The 19,539-nt window shown below is 33.7% G+C and overlaps 1 protein-coding gene across 1 annotated transcript in view; it reads left to right on the plus strand.

Moving 5' to 3' along the window:
- The window catches only part of LOC115214248, a 255,736-nt gene that overhangs the window by 75,887 nt on the left and 160,310 nt on the right, over nucleotides 1–19,539 (plus strand). The window contains exons 12-29 of the mRNA XM_036504830.1: nucleotides 105–278; nucleotides 647–817; nucleotides 2,014–2,187; nucleotides 3,234–3,407; nucleotides 3,789–3,962; nucleotides 4,307–4,480; nucleotides 5,034–5,207; nucleotides 6,436–6,783; nucleotides 7,542–7,715; nucleotides 8,494–8,667; nucleotides 9,079–9,426; nucleotides 9,976–10,149; nucleotides 11,621–11,794; nucleotides 12,737–12,910; nucleotides 13,767–13,940; nucleotides 14,885–15,055; nucleotides 16,757–16,930; nucleotides 18,964–19,137. Of these exons, the coding sequence (XP_036360723.1) occupies nucleotides 105–278; nucleotides 647–817; nucleotides 2,014–2,187; nucleotides 3,234–3,407; nucleotides 3,789–3,962; nucleotides 4,307–4,480; nucleotides 5,034–5,207; nucleotides 6,436–6,783; nucleotides 7,542–7,715; nucleotides 8,494–8,667; nucleotides 9,079–9,426; nucleotides 9,976–10,149; nucleotides 11,621–11,794; nucleotides 12,737–12,910; nucleotides 13,767–13,940; nucleotides 14,885–15,055; nucleotides 16,757–16,930; nucleotides 18,964–19,137 (3,474 nt within the window). The remainder of the gene's footprint in view (nucleotides 1–104; nucleotides 279–646; nucleotides 818–2,013; nucleotides 2,188–3,233; nucleotides 3,408–3,788; nucleotides 3,963–4,306; nucleotides 4,481–5,033; nucleotides 5,208–6,435; nucleotides 6,784–7,541; nucleotides 7,716–8,493; nucleotides 8,668–9,078; nucleotides 9,427–9,975; nucleotides 10,150–11,620; nucleotides 11,795–12,736; nucleotides 12,911–13,766; nucleotides 13,941–14,884; nucleotides 15,056–16,756; nucleotides 16,931–18,963; nucleotides 19,138–19,539) is intronic.

Genomic DNA, 19,539 nt, shown 5'->3' on the forward strand with positions numbered 1-19,539 from the left:
CAGTCATACCTTCGCCTATACATATATAAATACACTTACATTAGTTTCCTTACAATAAGGATTGATAATTAATTTTTAAAGCTCATTGACTTTCATTTTCTCAGGAGCGAAATCTCCGGATCTCTTTCGTGACCGGCTCAAATCATCATTAAAATATCAAAATAAGCCAAGAATGGAGAACGTGATATCTGAAATGGAAGGAGCCAAATATCCCGAGTTATTTAACCAACTTCATGAAGCTAGAGCATTTCTGGATGCATTATCAGAGGGTGATAAAGGTTAGCAAATGCTCTAAAAAACGCCAACAACATTTCAATGTCATGTATTAATTTGGTTAATACACTTGTCGTTGAGACAAGTGCATTATGAAAATGATTGTGTATTCATGAAAATGAATCTAATTTGTTGTAATGATAATTAAAATGACTATATTAATCTTTGATATGTAAGTATCTTTGTATCTTTGCTGTAAAAGTTCAACGTTAATGCATGCATAATCATAGCGGTGTAATCAAATATACAATAAACTGTCTTTCGATGGCATGGTTTAATCTTTTCACACAAACAGGTTATAGGCTAAACGTATTTAGATATCAACTTTGATATTGTATTCAAGAGTTGATAAAATGTGTTATCTGGTTGATAGGATTATCGGTTGAATATTTGCGTGAAGCCTTGAAGAAAGCAATGAGAAAAAAAGATAAAGAGAGTCTAGAAGAAACCATTGAAAAATGCGTAGAGTTCAATTATCCTGAGTTAGAATCTGAAATACACCACGCTAGAGATATTTTGGAACTTATGCGCACTGGCCGAGCAGGTTAGAATTTCTTTTGTACATTAAAACAAAGAAAAGTATTTATATGATTATTATGTAAAGTAATCATTTGGATAAATGATTGTAAATTATCTTTAAGAGATCACTGTTAAATATATTTAAATCAACGTATGTATTTCTAAAAATACTTGCCCTCGCTAATGTCAAGAAATTTATTTGAAATTTGTTTTGTAAACCGAATATTACATGTGTTTATGTGTGTGCGTGTGCATGAGCATGCGGGAATACATACACGCATGCATACATACACACACAGACATATGGTGATATGAATATATGTTTGATATGCTAATACTGACAGTATATATTTGAATTATCGTTTTTGTTAATTCTTTTCATTTTACTAATGGCGGTTTTTATATCTTCTGTGTGTCGGAATCCAAATTCCTCATCGATTTGTGATGGTGTGTGAGTTGAGCGTATGTTGTGCAAAAAAATTGTGGGTAATTTTACAATTTGTTTGACCGCTCCTCTCAGAATGCATACTCAGTTTTCTTTCACAATGAACATAGAATACGTACGGAATATATATATCTGTCATAATTTCCCTTCTGATTGTAAGGAGTAACTTAATTTATATATCTACATTTTAACAGCCTGTCATTAATTAAACAATATATTTTCTCTTCTCTATAAATGTCTGTATGATGGAATGCGTGTATGTATATTTATATATTATATTAATTAAATGTTGTAGACTTCATCATTTTTTGAGATTTTGGCAACGTGTAAATTTCTCAATCAGTCTGTTTCCTTTTGTGTAATTGTCTCTATCCCTCTCTCTTTCTCTCTTCCTGTTTCTTTCTTTCTTTCTTTCTTCTTTCTTTCTTTCTTTCTTTCTTTCTCTCTCTCTCTCTCTTCTTCAATTTGTCTTTTTCTCTGAATATGTCTGTGTATGCCTTTATCCTAGTTTTTGCCTGTCTTTCTGTGTCTGTCTTTGTGTATATCTCTTTGTTTTTGACTGTATCTCTTTATGTTGTCAGTTACTTTCTTCCTGTTTGTCCGCGTCTCTCTGTTTACTCGTCTGTGTCTTCTTTCTTTCCTTCCTTGAAGTAAATATGTACAGTAATATAGATTTACAACATTTCTGATATATAGTAAAGAATACATAGAACAGATATAATTGAGAACAAGGAAACTGTTTTCATATCTGATATATGGAATTCCTAATCCACCAGGTTCTAAATCACCATTTGCTTTGCGGGAACAACTGAATAAAGCGATAGATGAAAATGACATTGATGCTTTACAGAAAACTATTGAAGAGTGTGAAGAAACCGGATATGCCGAGCTTGGATACGACTTGAGTCGAGCGAGAGATAAATTGCATAGTTTAGGATGTGGTAAAGGAGGTTAGCTATATTTTCTAGTATTTCCTACCCTTTAAAATACCTATTAGAAAATGCATTAGCATTCAGCAATTTTTTTTCTATCAAGTGGCATTACTGGAATTTTAAAGTGCATTAAAATTTGTAATTAATCAGCTAATTACAGACACAAGTTTGCAATAATGATAAAAGAATATTGTACTTTCTGATGACAGAAACAAAACAGACCTCGAAGTGAATTTCTTAGCTGTGAGTTAATAGTGTCTTTAGATTTTACTAAAGCAGCTATCGATAATTTTAAATGTAATGAACTCTTTTAGTTTACCTTATAAATATCCAACGCCACAGAACACATGGTAAAATATTAGGAATGCGAATCGATATGGTTTAATACGTAACGGCTTTCAAATAATTAACCTCAAATGTCATGTTGATACGTTTTCTTTCATTTAACTTTATAGATAAAATTTTAAGCTTTGTTTCATTTTATCAAAGGCATTATATATATATATATATATATATATATATATATATATATATATATATATATACATTGTACAAAGGAGCGTGGGTAAGGCCAGAACAATTCGAAGTAAATGCAAGGCAAATCTCAAGAAAACAAATATATGAATTAATAATGTAGGCTTACCTTTCATTCAATATTTCGTGGTTATGACCTGATTTTCAAGAAATTAACGAATGTTGCCGATGTGCGTGTGTGTGAGCGTGTGTGGAGTGGACATGCGCGGATAGATGTTGCTATAGTAACCAGCTAGCTTCCGGTAACTTTCTTCTGTTGTTGATATTTGATTTTCTTTAATGTATGAGGATGGCCCCGGATGGATAACCCCAAAATATTGCATGCAAGGGAAGCCTACATTAATTCAAATATTTGTTTTCTTGAGATTTGTTTTGCATCAGTTTCACATTCTTCAGGCCTTACCCACGATCCTGTATACAATATATTCTACACAATGCTTCACAGTAATTACTCCCATATATATATATATATATATATATATATATATATATATATACATATACGATTCTTAATTCATTCCATTAATCAGGTACACAAACACCTGATTCGTTTCGTGAAAAACTAAAATCCGCAATGAAGTTAAAAGAGAAGCAAAAACTAGAAGAAGCGATTAACGAATGTGTAGCAGCGGGATTTTCGGAACTTCAAACAGATATCCATGAAGCAAGGGATATGTTTTATGTTCTTGGTGGAGGTGTTGGAGGTACAACAGCTATCATGATTTATTTTCATACAATTTTTATATGTTGGCATAATTTTAAGGGAAAACAAAATTATTTAATTTATGCTCTTTTCTTTTTAAAGTCGTCTTAGTGAATTATTAAGTCGTGTCTCAAAATATGTTTTTTTTTATAAAATTACTCAGTTTTGTTTTTATCAAATTTCGTGGACTATAAAATCTTTATAATCACCAAATTTATAATGATAACACAGCTTTAAATGAATTCAGTAATTCGGCATATTCTAATATTTGTAGCATGTAAATCAATTTTCAGAGTACTAATGTTTAAACAATCCTTACGCATACAGTAAATAATTTTAGTAAACTTTGATGGTTGTCAATGTAATGTAATATAATTGCTAGGTATTGAGACTCCCCAGAACTTACGCGAAAAATTGAACTCAGCAATAGAAAAGAAAAATGTTGAAGATCTTAAAAGTGTTATTGCAGAATGTGAACAGATTGGTTATCCAGAACTTGGAGCGGAATTGTCTAAGGCTCGTGATACGTTGGAAAGCTTAGGTGGTGGCCGAGGAGGTTAGCTTAAAGATTTTCAATACTGTGTTTTGAATTGACATTAAAAGAAAAAAAAGTAAAAGTGGTTATAAATTTCTTTTTTGGTGGCTATTTCCTGGATAACAAATTGAATATTACTTAAAAGTTAGAAATTTGTAAAGAAGTTTATTAAATAAAATGTTCAAATGAAGATAAAAATTTCAAGCGTAAACAGTCGTACGAAAGATTGGATTTTATCGTAAATAATATCTAAAATTATTTACTATTAAATACGTTAGAAAAATGTTAAGATATGCATATTTTGATAAAATTTATCGTTCATTTGCTGTAATATAATCCTCAAGATCTATTACTTTGTAAATCAGGAATCAAATCTCCTGATGAATTACGTAAGAAATTAATGGCCGCAAGAAACAATGACGATAAGTCAGAGCTTGAACGAATTATTCTTGAATGCGCTGCAGCTGGAATGCACGAATTAGAAGCTGATATACAAGAAGCAAGAGATAGCTTATATTTGTCAGGAGCAGCATTGCAAGGTCAGATAATGCTTATATAATAACGAACTTATTTATTTGCTTTGATTTGTGGTTCATGAATTATTGCTGAAAATAGAACTGTCGAGATGTTTGGAAAAAAAAAACAAAAACAAAAGAACATCTTTATTACTTTTTATTCTAGTATTAATATTTTGAAATTTCAATGATATATGTTCATGCTAAAGTACTTTTATATGCGGACAGTACTTTCATGATAAATGATTTTGTTACATAATTTCCAAATGGACCATTGTGAGACATATATTATAGACAACACTGTCGAAAACTATGGGGCGCCCTACAAATAAAAAAAAATTCAATCGCGTTTTAGTTCATTCTGTTGGGGATCGATATATAATTTTTAAAATGTATATATATTCCAATTTTATATATGATACCATACATATTTTAAACATTTCCCAATGTACAGACTCATACATGCCCACTCAATCATTTAACTATGCGTCTTTATAGTAAAAATAAATCGTAAATTAAAAAGAATATTATTTGTTATTACAAAATTTATATAAATTTGTGAACGTTTCCTGTTCAGGTCAGAACTATGCTGAAGCATTACGTCATCGCCTGCAAACTGCAATTACAGACCAGGATAAGAGAGCATTGGAAACTTTAATCTATGAAAGTGAAAATGCTTGTTTACCAGAACTTGGCTTTGAGGTTTACAAAGCCAGAGAAATGCTTGAAAGTTTAGGAGGTGGTTCTGGAGGTATTGAGCAATATTCTATTTTCAAAATTGAGTGATTGGTTTGACATCATATTTGTAGTTCTCATATGTTATTAAAATCCTTGCACCATTCAACTATCTGCTGATGTATCGGATGAAACAACTGATTAAAATAAATTATATGATTATTAATTAAACTTAAAATTAGTAAACAATAATCGTAATAGTATCCAATTTATGACAACAAATTCTAATAGTGTTCACGGTGATATATGTATATATGTACGTATGTATATATTTATATGTGTATATCTATATATGTATATATATTTATGTATATATATATATATATATATATATATATATATATATATGTATACATATATATATATATGTATATATATATATATACATGTATATATACATGTATATATATATATGTACATCTATATGTATATATATATATATGTATATATATACATATATATACATGTATACATATATATGTATACATATATGTATACATATACATGTATACATATATATGTATATATACATGTATATATATGTGTATATATAGATGTATATATACATGCATGTATATATATGCATATATAAATATATACATACATATATATATATGTATGTATATATATTTATATGCATATATCTATATACATACATATATATATATATATATATATATATATATATATATATTGAGATGTATATATGTATATATGTGTATATGTATATGTGTATATGTATATATGTGCATATATATATATATATGCATTCGTAGCCTGCTCTCCTTACAGTTTCGTCCGGTTACACTTGAGACTGCTCAAATCTGTCTGACTCCAATTATCTAAGCTAAGAGCATTAAATATTTAGGAAGATAGGAAGGGAATGTGTACGACAAGAAAGACAAAAAAAAACTAAAAATACGAAGAAAATGTTACTCATTTACACATATACAAACAACAATAAAATAACAACAGGTGTCTTTCGACTAATAGAGACGAATCAAGTTGATCTGGCGTGTGTGGATTGAAAGCCTCGAGGCAGGAACGAGACCGACATTTTTTTGCTGACATTCGTAGCCTTGTTATCAAAGTGCAAGGATACTTGCCATTAGCAACTGATGCTTTTTTTCCCCCAAGAGCCAAGTCTCCCCCTACCCTAGCTTCAAGTGAAATTGTATTATATTTAGTACATGTGTTTATACTCTAAAGCTATCTCTTCTAATATGAAACGTTTTATTTCTCAGGATATTTATCTCCTGACATCCTTCGTAAGAAGCTTAAGGCGGCTAAAGAAAGAAAAGATATTGATGACCTAGGAAGAATTATAAATGAATGTGTAGCAGCTGGCATGCCGAAGTTAAGTTCCGACATCATTGATGCCAGAGAGAGCTTAGATATTCTCTGTGGGGGAACAGGAAAGATGAAACCCTCCGAAATTTTGCATAATGAGCTAAGGGAAGCAATATCAAGTAAAAATATAGACAACCTGAATAAATCTATTGATGAGTGTGAGGCTGCCGGTTATCTTGAATTAAGCCACGATTTAAAGAAAGCTAGAGCTACACTGGAATCGCTTGGTGGATGTTATGGAGGTGAGATAACTATCACGTGTTTCTCACTCGTAATTGTAATTCATGTTTTAAATGAAAATATATTTGGTACATAGTTACCCATTTCTTAACTTTGCTCATAGAAAAAACAGTGATGTGATTTTGTCACTTAAAAACAAGGAATATGAATGTGGAATATGGAATTTTTTATTAAACATGCATGATTTTTACAACGTATAATTAAAAATTGCCACTTAAAATTAATTAAATATTTCGCATGGTGACGAGCATTATCGAATTGCTTTAATTAAATAAATGGAATTAAATGCTCTATTAGCAAAACCTGATTTAACACTGTATGGCAGTGAACACTATATAACAATTCTGTTGTTACCATTTTAGCCAACAATGTCGGCAGACTCATATTGTAGTTACTGTATCTACTGCTAACTGAAGGCATTTGAAATACCTTATGTAACTAATACTCTTGGGATAAGCAGAGGAAGTATATCCCCAATTCTATTCCTCTCAGATCTGAAGACTAGTGATTGCGTAAATATCAATGCTATTGATGACGCTACATTGGTGGAAGTGGTGGAAACATTAGAACGCCGAACAATAAATTACAGTATTTTAGTACTGTCAATGTCGCTTTTGCATTTAAACCTTGCCATCGTGATTTACTCTGCTTTTACACCGTCGAGGGTGGGATGTGATCGTGATTTAGTATTCACTAGAAATATTGAACTTATATACTGTCAAATGTCATAAATATCATTCATATTATTTGATTTGTCCAGGTTCCAAGACACCAGATATTTACCGGAATAAAATAAGAACTGCAATTAAAGAAAAAGATAAATCGGCATTGGAAAAAGCCATTAACTCTAGCATAGCTTTAGGCATGCCAGAGTTGGATTCTGAAATACTCCAAGCGAAAAAAGCACTAAAGCGTTTGAAACAAGACTTTAAAGGTTACATAAGCAGTTTTTTCATTTATATAACACACCAAAATAATTAATGTGATATTGCAACGTCTCCATATACCTACCTGCTTGCTTACCTACCTACCTACACAGAGTGTAGGACCGTTGATAAGATTCGAAAGGACAACTCTGTAGACTCGTCTTCTGTAGGCCTGTTTATTTATTACTTTCTTGTTCACTTTATGAACGAGAAAAAAAGCTAAAAATTAAATTTAAAACTCATTTGTGAGTCGATTTCACTTGTAAAATCTAACGCGGGCAATTTAAGTTGTAGTGATTTGAGATATAATTAGATTCTTTAAACATTTAACTATTTAAAAAACAAATCATACCCCAAACAACTTCTATAGGAATTTCACTGCTATTTAAAACGAAATGGCAATCCAATATACCATAGAAAATTAAGATAGTATCACCTAAGATGCATCTTATTTAATGGTCTGGTTGCCATAAAGTTATTTGGTGAAACCTTTTGATTGGGTAAATCGCCAGCCCATGTTAGTCAATAGGTGTCACACATATCTAAGTTTTAAGATGAATTACACGGTCAATTTCGTGTTTCTATGGTTTATACAAAGTTTAGCTCATGTTCGCAAGGCGATTACAATACGGACTAACGTGAGCATAGAGAGAAATATTCTGTGGTTCAATCAAAAGCATGAGAAATGATATAATGTTAGGTTACCTGTATATTTTTTATTTTCAGTTTACTCTATATTTTTGTTTTTCTTTTTATCTGTTTCTTTTATATTTTAAAAAAAACTAGCACGTAAACCCGTTGAAATTCTTAGAAGTGAGTTACAAGAAGCTACGAGAAGCAAAGACAAATCAAATTTGGAAAAGCTTATTGGTGAATGTGAAATAGCTGAATATCCTGAATTAAGCATCGATCTATGTAAAGCGAGAGATGCCTTAGAAAGCTTAGGTGGTGGTCGTGGAGGTCAGGATGACAATGATAATTACTTTAAAAGCTTTACATTGTTCTGTATGAACATGCGATACGTTTCATGATTACTGTTTGATAGATATGTTATTAATTTTGGCTTGGATAACTGTTCTGTAACAAGATGAAATCAGTTTGCTTTCGATTTAATATCTTTTAAAAGATAACGATTTGTATAGATGATAATTTTGAAGTTCTTTAACTACTACCAGTCTCAATCCTTGCGCTGTCGTATATTCAATAATATATAAACATTAATCAGAAAGACATTATAAGGAAGCTACTTGGCTTGTTTATAACTTCGTCTTGTTAGATAAGCATTCTCAAGAAGCGATTATTGTAATTATATCAGCATTTTAATTTTATAAAGCCATGTTACGACTCTATTAAAAAATTTATATTCATCAGGATCTAAAACATCTGCTACTCTTCGAGAGAAAATTAAGACAGCTGAGGAAAGAAAAGATATTGATGGTCTAGAGAAATGTATAAACGAATGTTTATCGGCTGGCATGTCCGATTTGGATTCTGATATCAGTCGTGCTAGAGATAGTTTACATGTTCTACGTGGAGAATCAGGAACGGCGAAGAGCTCTCAAGATTTACAGGACAAATTGTCGAAAGCAATTTTAAGTAAAGATAAAGAGAGCTTAAGCAAATCTATTGACGAGTGTGAAGATACTGGTTACCTTGAATTGAGCCCCTACCTGAAGAATGCAAGAGATATATTAGAAAGTCTTGGTGGAGGCCGTGGAGGTTAGCATTATATATACATATTTAATTGTCACAGTACAAATATTTTGAAACCAAGAAATTTTTTCTTTGCTAGAATGAGGATGAACTTTTATTTGAATTTGTCACTCGATTTCCTTTAACAATTTTAAAAGAAGCAGCCAACAAATACAGTCAAAATATTCATTTCTCAAGTTCACGGAACAATTGTACTGATTTCTATGAAATTCGAGTTTTTAGCACAGGATTGAAGTTTATACCTTGTACTAATTGTAGTTTATATCTTGTTATACTAATAATGGATGTATTTCAATCAGATATTTTCTTACTTTTCTAGCACTTTGAGTATATAATTCTTACCCTGTCCGTCCAGGTCCGTGCATCTTTTAAGGCGTTTTTGTAACCACGATATTTATATTTAAATGTTATTATTAAAGTATAAAACAATATAAATGAGCATGTCTACAAACGATTAATTGGCATATAATAAGTAATGTAGCATGCAATATATCTCAGTAATTACCCAAAACTTTAAAGAAATCATTCCGTTCATTGTTCCGCTTCTATTATCAGGCCTTAAGACACCGGAAATATTGCGTCAAAAACTTGAAAGTGCCAGGAATCAGAATGACAAACAACATTTGGAAAAAGTATTAAATGAGTGCATTGCTGCTGGTATGCCAGAACTGGACAATGATATTGAGTTAGCTAGGAATGATCTCGATTACATAGGATATGATGTTAGAGGTTAGATCTGAAATTACTATTGTCAAATATAAATATGAAATTATGCAAATATGTGTATACATATATATGTACGTACACACACACAAACATGCTCGTATACCATTTTAATCAATAATAAATTGTTTTTGTTGTAAAACTTTGTGTGTATGCATAATGTGTGTGTGCATGTGTGTGTGTGTGTGTGTGTGTGTGTGTGTGTGTGTGTGTGTGTGTGTGTGCGTGTGTATGTGTAGATGGGAAGGTTGCAAAAGGTATGACAGCTTCAATAGGGGACAAGAATCGTTGACATGCCGGCACTGACTGGTCCTTATTAGTTTCGGATGTCACTTGGACAATGGTGGTTTTCAGTGAAGTTAATGTATAGGGAAGAAGTCAATTAATCTCCCTTTCAACAACCCTATGAACATTGTAGTCCATAGGATATGAATCTGGCGAGTTTGGAGGCCACAAGTTTAGTGATACATAATCGTAAAAATTGCCTTACATCTATTCTTGGGTTACATGTGCTTTGTGAGAAGGTGATGGGTCTTAATGAATAGTATATGGCTTTGCATTTTGCACTTCATTCATCTAGGGCTTAACAACTGTATCCAGCATCTCAACATTTTCAGAAGCATTAAATCTAACATCTTTACTACAATCCCGGAGTCAGTGAAAGACTTGGGGATCAGTATGTGAAATGACGTATCATTTCATATGCAAGATGGCAGCAAAGTGCAGAAAACTGGCAGGATGGATACTGATGTCCTTCAGGACAAGAGACCAAGAAACTGTTTTGACCCTGTGGAGAACCTTTGTTCTCAGCCGCCTAGACCACTGTTCCCAGTTATGGTCACCACATAGTGCCAAATTAACAGTGGAGCTTGAAGCAGTCGAACGCCGCTACACTAAAAAGATTGAAACAGCGCAGCGGATGAGCTATAAAGATAGGCTGAGAAAACTACAGCTTTACTCCCTGGAGCGAAGGCGTGAGGGATATGCAATAATATACGTGACGATCTGGCAGAAACGTTAGCACGCCGGATGAAATGCTTATCGGTCGACTTTGCCTTTCATTCTTTCGGGGTCGATAAATTAAGTACCAGTTGCATACCGGCTCGATCTAATCGACTGCCCACCCTCACCAAAAATTTCGGGCCTAGAGTAGAAAAGATTATTTACAGGTGTTATGCAATATTTGTTGATCTACTAATATAATATGCTTATAAGGTTTTTCCTTATATAACGGATATTACCATTCATGAAAAACGTGTAAGATGACTTAACCAAATAAGTTATGAACAAAATCCCATATTTTGTGTGAGTGTGTATGTGTATGTGTGCGTGTGTATGTATGTATGTGTGTATGTGTGTGTGTGTTGTATGTGTGTGTGTGTGTGTGCGTGTGTACTTCTCTACGCAATAAAACCATTATTCTTAAAATTTCCAAGTAAGTCATATGAGACATAAGCCTAATGTTTCTGTTTACTAGGAATAAAAACCCCTGAAACTTTACGCGATGAAATAAAATCTGCGGTTAGACTGAAAGATAAAAATGCTCTGAAAAGGCTCATTGATGAATCAGAGAAATGTGCATTTCCAGAAGTTGCAGGTGATCTACGAAGAGCTAGAGATACACTGCAAAGTCTCGGAGGAGGTCGTGGAGGTTTGATATTGAAATATTTAGCTGCATGAATTAACATGAGTATCTCATTATATGCGCTTCTAAATAGTTGCCAAAAAATTGGGTTGCTTTCTTTAAGTAGACTCATTGTTTTGGCAATAAAAATTTGTTTCTATGTATATTGTGTATGAAATAGGCTCTGGTATTCACTATTCCATCAAATAATGTAGGTTGTCATAAACTATTGTAGAACTGTGTGGAAATAGTTTTGCGGAGGTTAATACGGTTTCTGTTTCAGTCATTTTCTTCTTTTCAAAGCACTGAAAACAGAAATATGCAGACAGTGAAATCTTAAGTGATAAGTATTTGTGAAAATGCAGTATAAACTTAATGATTTAAGCGTTTTGCATATCATAGGATATGTACAAAATAGTGGTTGAATCGCGAACTGAGCGTGAAAAGCAATATACTCAAAGGTTTAGTTATTCTTTGTTAAGTGATATTAGGGACATCCATAGCTGCTCTACTTTCACTTTCACTTTCTTCCGATATTAACATTTTATCCTTATTGCTACACCTTAATTGTCTCTGTTTCAGTTGTTGAGTCTTTATAATTATACATACATTTTTCCTACCGAGATTTTATCTCAGATTCATATAACATGGAAGATCCATCTCAGGCACATCAAGATCTTATTCATTTATTGGTACTTTTGGTCATCAGTCCGCTTAGTCAGTTAATTTATGTGGGGATTAGCAACAGCAGCCTTGTACTAGACGTTATTCTTTTTCTTTAATAATAACTTACAATATAATAAAAACTATGTAGAAATCCAATGTAAGATGTTGCCTTGTTTGTTATAGGAGATATATTTATTTAAAACAATCGCATAATTACTTTAGTCTAAAAGTCTAAATTAGCTGTTGAGTATAACATTTTTCATACGATTATATGATGTCACTATCCTTTATTTTGATTACCAGGAAGTCTAACTCCAGATGACCTTCGTAAGACTTTACAGAATGCAGTTGCACAAAAAGATAAACCTGTAATACAAAGGGCAATTAGTAAATGCATTGCAGTTGGTATGCCAGAACTTGACAATGATATTCTTCAAGCTAGAAAAATGTTGGAAATACTCAAAGGAACTTCGGGAGGTTAGCCAAATTTGAAAATCCAAAGCAATTTACTGAATTTTCCAGAAATTGATCACAGAAATATACAAATGCCCCTCTCGCGCGCATGCACATACACACACAAATGTGTATACATGTATATAAATGTAATATATATATATATATAAATATATGTTACACACACAATGTATGTGTACATATATGTGTACAAATATATGTGTTTATATAAATTAATATATATAGGTTGGTTTATGAATTCGTTTTGCAAGATTCCTGAGATGAAATCGTGTGTTGAAACAGGAATTGTTGTATGTCGGGATGCTTATTTTCATTTTTTTTTGCCAAATAAAGTAATAAACACACATACTATATATTTTTTCCAATTACTCCATTCTCTGAATGGAGTAAGTGGAGCAAGAGCACACACGAAAACGAAAAGTGTCGCTGAAGAGGTCACAGGTGTGTGACGAAAGATTTCCGAACAATGGGCATGAGTTAAAATAATAAGATAGTAACAGCAATAAACGACTGAAGAAAACAATATATAGTGCGTGTGTTTATTTGGCAAAAAAATTACCACCCCGAAATACAACAATATATATATAGGTATATATGCATGTACGCGCGCGTGTATATATATATATATATGTGTGTGTGTGTGTGTGTGCGAATATACTTATAAATGTAATCAACCGCAATATATTATTACATAACTTATCACATGAAATGATTTTCATGCAATGACCTTAAAAGCAGTGTTATCGAAACAACTGTAACCATTAATGCAGATGTACTAAATTCTTCAACACCTGTTTTATATATATATATAAAGGAATGATGCATTTTTTTTTCACACAAATATTTTTTCAATCATTAGATTTTAAACCACCCAATGTTTTACGAGATCAATTAAAGATGGCAATGAGGCAGAAGAACATTCCTGCCTTGCAGAAAGCAATACAGGAATGCGAAGCGGCTGAGTATCCGGAGATAGGGACCGACCTCCGAAAAGCCAGAGAAACTTTAGAAAGCCTAGGAGGTGGTCGTGGAGGTTAGCTGTATCATTTTTTCGTATCAATATTTGCATGAAGATTGTACTCGAAATATAACTCAGAAGTATCTTAAAAGTATCTGTCATATATTATTCTGCGCCCAATATGTCTGCATTTAATATAGTTTCAGTTTTTCATACGATAATACTTGAACGTATATATATATATATATATATATATTACGGAGATGTACTTGCATAGCGAGTGACTTCATCTGAGATCGTGTGCTGGAAGGAAAACAATTGCAACGGGGAAGGTGTTTATGAGCCATTTAAGAAACACAAAAACCGTTAGATTCACTTCAACATTTAAATTTAATTTGTCAAAATATTTTCGTCGCTTTGAGACCGCGACCTGTTCCCTGAAAAAACTTCGTGCGAAATCTGTGTTGTTATATATATATATATATATAATTGCATACATAAAATCATACGCACATAATATTGTGTATTTCTATATACACACATATTATACACAGACTCCTACACTCCCATGTATAAACATACGTCCACACATACGCACTGAAACATCATTCCCTATAGCACCCGTATTTATTTACGTATACACGCACCCGCTCCCATACGCACACACTAGGTTCACATAATCTTATGCGTTCATATCAATCACTTAATGTATACAGTATTTGGCACTGTTACGACTTGTCTACGTATCTTCACTTAGTATTCTGCTGTCTTTCATAGTCGCATACATTTATTGAAATTACAGTAATCCCTCGCCATATCGCGGCTCACTTATCGTGGTTTATTATTTAAGCTTGAAGTGACGATTTAACCTAATTTATTCCTGTGTTGGAATAGATCTTCAGTCGATATACAGTGATATATTCTCTCACCACAATAAATCGTACATCGCTGTATTAGTCAACTAAATTAACCACACCTACAATACTTAAAATTCACAAACTGTATTTTTTAAACTTCAGGAACTAAGTCACCTGATTTGTTACGTGAGAAACTGAAACTGGCAATGAGAAAGAACGATCAAGATTTAATTATGGATAGTATTAATGAGTGCATAGCATCTGGTTTTTCCGAATTAGACGCTGATGTACAGAAAGCGCGTGATACTGTGGGATATTATCAGGAAACTGAGGGTAACATAACCATCATTTATTCGTGTGTTTATAATTTGCTTTGGCTTTTGTTTAGTAATACCGTAAATATGCATTTGGAATATATGTCGGAAAAATTATTCATTAGTATATGTTTGTTTATCAATCTAGTTGTACGAATAGCAAATGGGATGATGAATATATCCCTTAACTCCATAATGCTGCGTCAGTGTCATTCCTTAGCTAGGCATCTGGTAGGTTGTGGTGTGTGTGATCTTGGTGAAAAGGGACATTCTCCTGGGCGTGTACAAATTATAGGCAGGAGAATTAGTACTGAATAGATCTGAAAGTTATATTACAAATGAAACCAGATACTTAGAACACTACCTGTCTGATAAGGGTACACCAGGCACATGCGTCACAACCATATGTGCGCGACATGGTCCTCTCGTAGCGAGATAAACACCGTTTCACCTTGAAGGTGGGGCCCAGTTAGAATTTTCTTCAGACTGAGTAGCCTGTCCCGCACAAAAGGCCCCTGAATGAGGCATGTTTAAGGATGTCGAACGAAACACACATATTTCCAAATATGAATTATTCAAACCCCAAAGAATTCCTCTCAACACATGGCTATGATTCTCTCCTACAGTTTTTGCTCGTGATCAGAGATACGCATATCACCAGTCACTAAGGGAACTGGTCAAGGTCAAACAACTGACAAGCAAATCTGTGGTATTGAGTAGAATATTTGCTGTAGCCCATCTTTTATGCCAAGAAAAAACATGTAAATGATAACACTTCCAATCAGTTACGATCAGAAGCCATGTGAGCAAGTGCCTGATATTACATCAGGGCATTTATTATTATTATTATTATTATTATTATTATTATTATTATTATTATTATTATTATTATTATTATTGAGTGAGAGTGCAGTGCATGCCATCAAAGTGACACTAGGGTAAAAAAATACGACGCCCAGTATACCCATCACGACTACCCGTTTGATAAGGGTACGTTAGGCACATGCATCACAACCATATGTGTGCGACATGGTGATCTCATATCAAGATAAACAGCACATGACCTTGCAGGTGGGGCCCAGTTAGAATTTAGAGTAACCCATCCCACTTAAAAGGTCCCTGAATAAGGGTCGTTTAAGGATGTTGAACAAATGTTATGTAATGAACTTCATTAGCTTACAGCTGTTTCTGCTCTATGATGTAGTGGACTCATAGCTGAGTTCCAGGATAACATCCTATTGCTTCATCAGAGCCTTGAATATAGAATGTACTTTATCTGGGAAAGTTACATTTTCAGTACATACAGGCGTTATAAGTGAGAACGTCTATGCTTATCCTTTTCTCTCGTTCTCTCTCTCTCTCACCACACACACGCACACAAAAGTTTCTTCATAATTTCCGCCTACCAAATTCACTCATAAGGCATTGGGGTAGCCCAGAGCTATAGCAGATGATATTGGAGGAAAGCATGTAGTTATAAATCGAACTTTTTAATCACACAGACATACCTGATCTAAGAGAACAACTTTTCCTTATTAGTTTACTAGTCTGCGTGTGGTAAGAGAATGTTTTATTTTATTTGTCTTTATTAAAATTATTCTATATCAAAATTAATTTCTATTAATAAAAGATAAATAAATAAATAAATACACCAAAGCAAAATGAAAAATATAAATATATTTATTTACACCTTTGTTGATGATAATTATTCCAATGACAGATCATAAGTCACCCGAAAAATTACGAGACGAGTTAAATGCAGCCATGCGGCAGAAGGACAGATCAAGTTTAGAACGTTCTATATCTGAATGTGAAGAAGCTGGATATCCTGAGATCAGTTCAGATTTGAGCGAAGCTCGAAATGCACTGGAGAGTTTAGGTGGAGGTCGTGGAGGTTAGACTGCTATGATTTTTTCATTGAAATGAAAAGAGAAACGATATGCAAATGCATGCACATTCTGTGAACATACATGCATTATTCTGTATTTTTTCGTGTATGCCTTATTAGTATCTAAGCGTGCGTGTGTGTATGTGTAAGTATATGCATACGCAAGGAATCGTGTGGTGCGTGGTATCTGTTTATAAAAACACCATTCTAATACTATAGGACGGTTTTGACACTGATATCAAGGTGGATGTCAGTGATTTCCACTGAATCTACTTTCTGAGGATCAGTGAAATGCTCGTATGAATATTCACGTGGCGGTCGACGTGAAAATATGACAAGAATTTAATAGTGATGCCTTTTAATGCCCCCGTCGGTTTTTTCTTCACCTGTTCCAGATCTGAAAAACGTTTTCATTTAAGAACTTTTTCATCCGGGGTAACAGAAAAAAATTGCAAGAAACAAGATCGGGTGAACAAGTGAGGTCATGCCATGTTTGGCAAGACCTGTCTCACGCTGAAGGAAGTGTGTGCAGGTGCATTCTTGTGATGAAACCATCACTCTCCACTTTGCATTCGGGGCGTTTTCGTCTCACTGCCTCTCGAAAACGCTTCAGAACAGTCAAGTAAAATGTCTGGTTAACAGTTTAACCAAAAGGAGCAAATACTGTGTGGACAATTCCTTTCACGCCAATGAAACAAATCAGCATCGTCTTGTCATTGGACTTCACTTGACGCGCTTGAATGCTTCCATTGACTTGATTGCTGCTTCGTTTCCGGGTCGTAGCCGTAGCACCAGCTTTTGTCACCAGTGATGACCTTCGTAAAAAGGTTCGGATCAACTTGTGACTGTTCTTTCAGTTCACGACACGCATGCAGTCGTGACTGTTTTTGATTTTCCGCGAGCAAGCAAAGTATAAATTATACTGCAACTCTTTTCAGTTGCAATTCCTCGCTCAAACTTCGTTGGTAGGAGATCCAGCATACACCAGTCATATCAACAAGTTCGTAAATTGTTCAACGACAGTCCTTCAAGATCACTTCATGAATATTTGTGATGTGAACGAGGTTAATCTACAAGTTAATCGCCTTGAACAAGCTTAATCTATAAGTGACAAGTGATATTGCTAAAGCGTGAAAACCACTTGTAAACTTGTCTTTTGCTCATGGCAGCGTACTTGTAAGCTGTTTGAAGCATGGCAACTGTTTCAGCCGCGTTTACCTCAGCAGAGAACAGAATTTCACGGAAGTACGCTGTTTCTTAGTTTCGGTCATCGCAAAAATCGACGAACAAGGGAGAAGCACTGCAAAATAAAGACGTACCACGTGGCACAAGGACCACACCAGACGCTGCCGGTCGGCAGACTGATGCCTGAGGGTCGCATCAAGTGGCTTCTAGCGAGGGAAGCCTGAACTACAATGGGCTTGTCCCACAGAGAACGTTTCCGGTTACTTTTGTGTACCCCATCGTACACCTATACAAAACATATACACATAGACATACATACATATATACATAACTTACATGCACACACACACACACACATACACGCACACACAGTTTTTTTTCCGGGGTTATCTCTTTCTATTACCACTCTATACTTATATAACATTGTGTTCTGAACCATACGTATTTTGAGTTCACCAGATTATTAGTCTCGCTAAGCCTGAGCGAAATATTAAAATACATCACATACACATGTATGCGTGTTGCGTGTACGTGTATGCGCTGTGTGTGAGTGTGTGTGTGTGTGTGTGTGTGTGTGTGTGTGTGTGTGTGTGTTTGTGTTGCGTGCAGTGTGTGTATATGCGATGTGCGTGTCGTCATGCACAGGTATATATACATGTATACTTCTATGCAGAGTATATTTTAATATAAATACATTTGTGCTTGCGTATCGGACTGTGTGAATGTATTTATTAAATAATCCTGCTTGTACCTTGAATAAGGGAAACATTTGAGCCAGTATGTAGCATTTTGACATGACAACGCTTACGGAAAGTAAAGGTGTTTTTATTGCTAATATATTTTCGGTTTGTTAGGACTAAAAAATCCCGACAGTTTACGTGGCAAGCTGAAGATGGCAGTAAGATGGAAAGATAGACCTCATTTGGAAAGCGTTATAAATGAATGTGTAGCATCGGGTTTTCCAGAGCTGGAAACAGAGGTACACGAAGCTAGAGATGTACTTAACCTACTTGAAGGAGGAGTTGGAGGTTAGGTTCATCTGAAAATTTTGACATTTTTAATAGAATCGATTTGCATTGAATCATAATTGGTAAATTTTTTCTACTTAATGCCGTAATTAATCTCCTTTTTGTACATATTTGAAAAACTTAAGATTTTAAATACGTTTTGGTTCTAAAAACTAAGCAAGAACTATTATGCAAAGAGAGAATTGATGCCCCCAGGATCAGAAATTTTAATTAGATTAAAATAGCTTCATTTGACAATTCCAGATTTATTAGTTTGGCATAAATTTTGTTTTGCTGTACATTACACATTGAAGACATGTAAAATTAGTATTAAAAGGTAGGAGTTAATAACAAATTTCTGGTTATGTATCAAAGGAACAATTTTTATGCGTGATCTGCACATATAATATTAGATTGTTTTCA

Source organism: Octopus sinensis, linkage group LG7 (genome assembly GCF_006345805.1).
Source record: "Octopus sinensis linkage group LG7, ASM634580v1, whole genome shotgun sequence".
NCBI lineage: Eukaryota > Metazoa > Mollusca > Cephalopoda > Octopoda > Octopodidae > Octopus > Octopus sinensis.